General features: G+C 36.7%; 1 protein-coding gene across 1 annotated transcript; it reads right to left on the bottom strand.

Annotated features, from left to right (window-relative positions):
• Positions 1-2,992: 2,992 nt before the first annotated feature.
• Positions 2,993-4,190, bottom strand: LOC114194727 (protein PHOSPHATE-INDUCED 1-like). The gene has a single exon (XM_028085105.2). It carries the CDS (start codon positions 4,115-4,117, stop codon positions 3,185-3,187), a length of 933 nt encoding a protein of 310 aa, XP_027940906.1. The 5' UTR covers positions 4,118-4,190; the 3' UTR covers positions 2,993-3,184.
• Between the last annotated feature and the right edge of the window lie 1,673 nt (positions 4,191-5,863).

Raw genomic sequence — 5,863 nt, 5'->3', positions numbered from 1 at the left:
ATTTGTAATAAGGAACACTTACTTGGTGAAATGGAGGTGATTTGATACAATACAAACCTATATACTATCTAGAAACCTAAAAGGCAAACTAACAAGTAAAATTAAAAAGGAAATTTGATAAAGAAACTCATCACATAGCTAGCAAGAATTAAATTTTCTCTTTAAGATCCTTCTATCATGATGGGCCTTTACTTTGCTCTTGTAGACCTTGGATGACTCATAAGCCTACAATCTCATTTCTTCCAATTCATTGATGATGACTCCTCCTCCAAGTATCCTATTCGCATGGCTTGAAGAGAAGCCTGGAAGGTGCAAAAGTAGTAAAGAGATGGAGGTGATGAAGGTTTGACTATGATGAAATGGAGGTGTAGAAGTGCTTCCAAGAGAGGTTAGGCCAACTTTCAAAGAAGAGTGGCTAGAGGAAACCTAAAGAAGAACTCTAGCCTAAGGAATTCACAAAAGGAAGAGTACTCTTGAATAATTTAAACAAACTTTCTCTACTATATATTCATGAATGAATTTAAAAGGGGTATGGTCCTTTATTTATAGGAGCAAAGGATAGGTAGGTGTCTCCAAAAAGATAGGGAAATTCAAACTCTAGAATTTGAAATTTGGAGCCCAAGGAGAGCATGCTTCTAGTTGGGCACATCCTAGGTTAAAAACCCTAATCCATGTCTCTCTCAAAAAGTCCCAACCCATCTAGGCCCAAATTACACTAGTATGCCTAAAATCCAAACAAGGCCTAAGAAAACCCTATACTACATGGCTCGTAATACAAGGCCCAAAATTAACCAATTCTAATATTTACAAATAAAGAGTCTTGGGCCCAGTTTTCACGTTCTCCTTAGCTCATGTGAACATCAACTTGGGCCTACTAAGCCTAGAGGGGGCCTAGTCTTTTTGTATCTGCTTGACCATTACTTTTGTTGTAGGCCCCTTGGCTAGAAGTATGTCATCAATTGAGTTGTAACTAGCATGCTTTAGGTAAAAATTTAAAGCTTTTAAGGCCCAAAGACCTTGTGTTCTAGCTCCACTCGCATATGCTAAGCCTTGTCATACACTAGCTTAAATGGAGTGAATCTAATTGGTGTTTTAAAGTTTTTCTGTAGGCCCAATCTCTCTTAGAGCTTGCAACTATTTTCTCCAAAATTCTCTTAAGCTCTCTATTAGAGACTTCAACTTGGTCATTTGTTTGAGGATGATATGGAGTTGTGACCTTTTGCTTCTTATTATAATGTTCTAACATCTTTCTCAATTGCAATTGCAGAAATGACTACCACCATCTTTGATGAGCACTCTTGGAGTTCCAAATCTGCAAAAGATGTTTCCCTTAGGGGACTTGGTTATTGTCCTAGAGTTATCTTTTTTTATCTGTATTTGCTTCTAGCCACTTTGAAACATAGTTCACAACCGCTAAAATATATTCAATGGAATAGAGCATTGACGGAGAGCCAACAAAGTCAATTTCCCAAACATTTCTACCCCAATGACATTCTATAGGAGCTCATGCCTCTTTGAAATTCCTCCGGTTCATTGACATTTGTCACATCTTTTGCAATGCTCATGAGAATCTTTGAAAATGAAGGCCAACAACATCCAAATTGGAGAACTTTTACAAATGTTCTCTACCCATTATAGTAGCCTCCATAAGAGGAATTATGATAATGCCACAAAAAGTCTTTAATTTGCTCACAAAAATTGCATCTTCTAAGCAAACCATCTGCACCAATTTTGGACAAGTGATGATCATCCCATATGAACCAACTTTCAACCTTAAGCAACTTCTTTTTCTGGTGCCAATTATACTCCTCTAGAATCATCCTAGCAGCCCTGAAATTTGTCATCTAAGCATACCAAGGTCTTGTTTGTATTGAGAACAATTTTTCATCATGGAATTCTTCAACAATCTATCTTTCCTTATTTGTTACCTCTACATTTGTGAGTCTTGATAGGTGGTCTGCTACATGATTCTCATAACCTTTCTTATCTTTAATTACTAAAACAAATTCTTGCAGTAGTAGAATACACCTGATCGATCTTAGTTTATAATCCATTTTTTTAAGAGATAATTAATTGAAGCATGATCTGTAAAAGTTGTGATTTGTGATCCAATGAGGTAAGAATGAAACTTCTTGATCCATACATTATTTCAAGAAGTTCCTTGTCATTAGTTACATAATTAATATGAGCCTCGTTCATAACCTTATCGGTATAGTGTATAACATGGAATTGTTTGTTCTTTCTTTATCCCATAATAATAGCTCCAACAACATAGTTACTTGCATCGCACGTCATTTTAAAGTTGTAATTCCCGTCAGATGCAATAGTTATGGGTGCTAAGCTCAATTTTTGTTTCAACAAGGAAAAACGATCAAGGCAATCATCATCAAACGAGAAAAATTCTTCATGAAGTATTTGTAAAATTCAGCATGTCCTAAAAAACTCCTAATTCCTTTAACATTTGTTGGAGGATAGAATTTTACTATGATATCCACTCTGCCTAAATCAACTTGGATATCTTTTTCATAAATTTTGTGCCCAAACGCAATATTGTTTTAACCGTAAAATGTCTTCTTCTTTTTTCTAATTAAGAACCAAATTGATTTCTACACATCTTTTTAATCTTAAGATGATGTTTACAAACATAACTTCTACCCTTAACTAAAAAGAATACTTAAATTTATTAGTTATATCGTAAATCTCAGCAAAGTTGTACCACCTTTTTCTATAGAGTCATTTAAGACAAAATTGCGCCATTCATATCCGCTTGTGTGCTTGCTAAATGAGGTGGTTTTGCCATTATAATGTTAAATTTATTTTTATTATATCATCTTAAATCCTGTATAGTCTTTTATTAATTACAATACAAGGAAAACAATATTTAGGTCTTCTTTTGGGTAACTTCCTAATTATTCGTCTGAATCGTGCTGCAAAAGAAATTAGACACTCATGTTAAAGTTTGAAGTGGACAGCTAAGTTCTGCAAACACTGATTAAATTAAAAATCAATAAAAATAGTATTAATATAACTGTGCTATACTTTCTAATACATCTGAATATAAAAGTTTATTATAACTCGACAACGTAATATTTAAAACTATAATTGAATGAAGAAATGAAAGAATGTTCGTGTAGCCTAAGACCTAAACCGCCGGGTGAAAAGTAAAAGCTTTGTGTGGGGGGTTTTAGACGATGGTTGAACAAGCAGAGGTTTTAGGGTCAACGAGAGCTGGCAAGAGATATTTCCTTCCGTTGACACCATTGGCGTTGTAGCTGGCACCGGTGGTGGGGTCCACCAAGAGGTTCCCTGCATAGCCAGGGTAGGCGCCCTTACCGTAGACGCCGGTGCAGGCGGAGGCGGCTTCTAGCGGAGCCTCTTTGGGTCCCTGAAAGTAGCCGTTGCCGAAAGGGTTGGTCACGGTTCCAGCCAGGAGGCTAGCCACGTTGATGACCATGCCGTCGACGCCAACATCGTTGTTGGGCGCAACCAGAGCTGGGTTCTGGGGACCGTATATGGGTTGGTGGAATGGCCACGCGCATTGCCCCGGGCACTGGGTTTCAGAGTTACCCACCCAAATGTAAGCGAACTTGTACCTCTTTCCGTTAACGCGCGCCCCCACGGAGGACCCGTGAGTCCCGCACCTACTGGAGCAGAACCCTTCCACGGCAACGTCAGCGGAGGTGAGAACCACGTTAATTGCGTTTCTCTGTGGACCCTTGGATGCAAGTTTCACGATTTGATCGGTGGTGAGTGATTTACCGAATGAGTAGTTTTCGTCGAGGATTTGGGAACCCAGAGAGAGGGCGAGTTTGGGAGATGGGGTTTGGTAGTATTTTTCGGTGGCTTTCCACCACGTGTCAACCGATGGTTGGGCCGTGAGGGGTTTGGGGGAGGAGAGGGAGGTGATGAAGTCAGTGACGATGGCTTTCTGGGAAGGTTTGAAGTTGCCGTACCAAATGAGGTTGACGGAGATTTTACCTGTGAGGAGAGGTCCTCTGTGGTATTGGAACTTAAGTTGGGGCTCTGACTCAGTGAGTTTCCTCGCTGAACTGAAACGAAAAATTGAAATAGCCAGAAAAATACATAGGAGAAAGTTTAAGGATGTAAGAGAGGCCATTTGTTTATGTTGTCTGAGAGAGAAGTGAAACGTTGTTGGTGAATTGGTGTGATGGAAGAAGGAAATGTTGGTGGATATATATAGTGGTGGTGTGAGTGGAGTGAGGTGCATGGTTTGATAACGCGTTTGCGATTTGGTAGTGAAATTGAAGGGAATTGATTTGTAGGTATTGATTGACCGAGTGGTGAGGGTGGTGGGGAAACAGAGCATGGCCAGCTAAGGGGAGAGTTGGCGCGGATAATAACAGCACTGGATGGCGACATGAAGACAAATCCCGTGTACCCTTTGAAGAATGGTAGGGCCCCTTTTATTTGGTTCATGGAAATAAATTATTTATTTATTCCTCAAGAATATGTGCTGGATCTGCTTGCTAATTTGGCACCTTCCCTTTTTCCTTCTATACTTCCAAAACAATTTGACTTCTCCATCTGAATGCATGTTTACTGAGGAAAATATATGTGCTCAACAGGGTGTGATTATAAAATAATAGAGTTTGTAGCAAATGTTTTAGTTTGTCTGGGCAAGTTGAAGTTTGTTCGTTTTCAAAATATTGTAGCATTTCAAATTACATGGCATGTGTATTTTAAGATGCTCTTTCTGTGGTTAGGAAAATAAGACTTCTTTTGTATGACATCAATAAGTGTTCGACAGTAGAGAAATACTTCTCGAAGCATCTCCAGCAGATAAAAAGTTCAAAGAAATATACATTTTGAAACCTCTCTCTTTTATTAGAGAGATATCACAAAATATCTTAGATATCTGAGAGATGTTCTAGTTACTTTACATCAATGATAAAAAATAATAATTTACTTATTGAAATGATATATATTATTACGTACAATAGTTAGATATAAATTAATAAAAATAAAATACTGAGTTTTTTAGAATTGTATTTTAAAAAAGGGAAAAAGTCAAGAGATTTGTGTCAATTTTGAAGTCGCAGTTTCATTAATTGAGACGCATTGGTGTTTGAAAAGAATTTAAAAAATGTATGGGTAAATATAGACCTTTTGCGTCGAACCATTAATTTAGGTGCTTTTGGCTCTTAAAATCTGTTTGCGGTAATTGCTTAAAGGAAAGTCAGTACCGAGAAAAGAGGCTCCTGCTATTAAAGAAAAAAAACGTAGTGCGGGACCCAAACCATGAGTTGCCAGCTTTCATCACACGGTTTTCAAATCTTTACCTCTTTAGCCCTGTTTTCTTTCTTTCTGGAGGAGCATACTCTAGTAAAAACTTACAAAAATAGCATACTTTTCTATTCATAATTAGAATACAGATTTCCTTGGACATTGTATCTTTTTGCAACCTATTTGTAATTTTCTCACTGATTGTTTTTTTTTTTTCAAAACCACACTCTAGTTAATGTTTATCAGGATAGTACACTTTTTTTCTTTTACCGGATTATGATATCTGATTCGTTGGAATGGTGCTGTAAAATAAGTTGGTTTTCAAAAAAATTCGAATTTCTTTGGATTTCATATTTATTTCTCTTTTTCTTTTTTACTTTTAACATGTAGGGTAAGAAAATAAATAAATAAAATGATTATATTCTTAAAGTAATTAATTTGGTATTTTTTATAAATAAATAAATATATTTTAAGTATCCTTAAGTTATCTAAACATGTAAATAATATAAATTTTAAGAAAGAATTACTCTCTTATTTTCGGTAGGATGCAAACATGTCCATCATGCTTCATGCTTCTCATATGTTCATCAATCCTTTATATGGAAAGAATGGAAAATGA

Source organism: Vigna unguiculata, chromosome 8 (assembly GCF_037176805.1).
Source record: "Vigna unguiculata cultivar grain cowpea cultivar isolate G323 ecotype 2 chromosome 8, ASM3717680v1, whole genome shotgun sequence".
Taxonomy (NCBI): domain Eukaryota; kingdom Viridiplantae; phylum Streptophyta; class Magnoliopsida; order Fabales; family Fabaceae; genus Vigna; species Vigna unguiculata.
This window is presented reverse-complemented; position numbering and strand designations above follow the sequence as displayed.

Excerpts from the sequence above, each read along its gene's own strand:
- LOC114194727 (XM_028085105.2), bottom strand. The coding sequence starts at position 4,117 with ATGGCCTCTCTTACATCCTTAAACTTTCTCCTATGTATTTTTCTGGCT.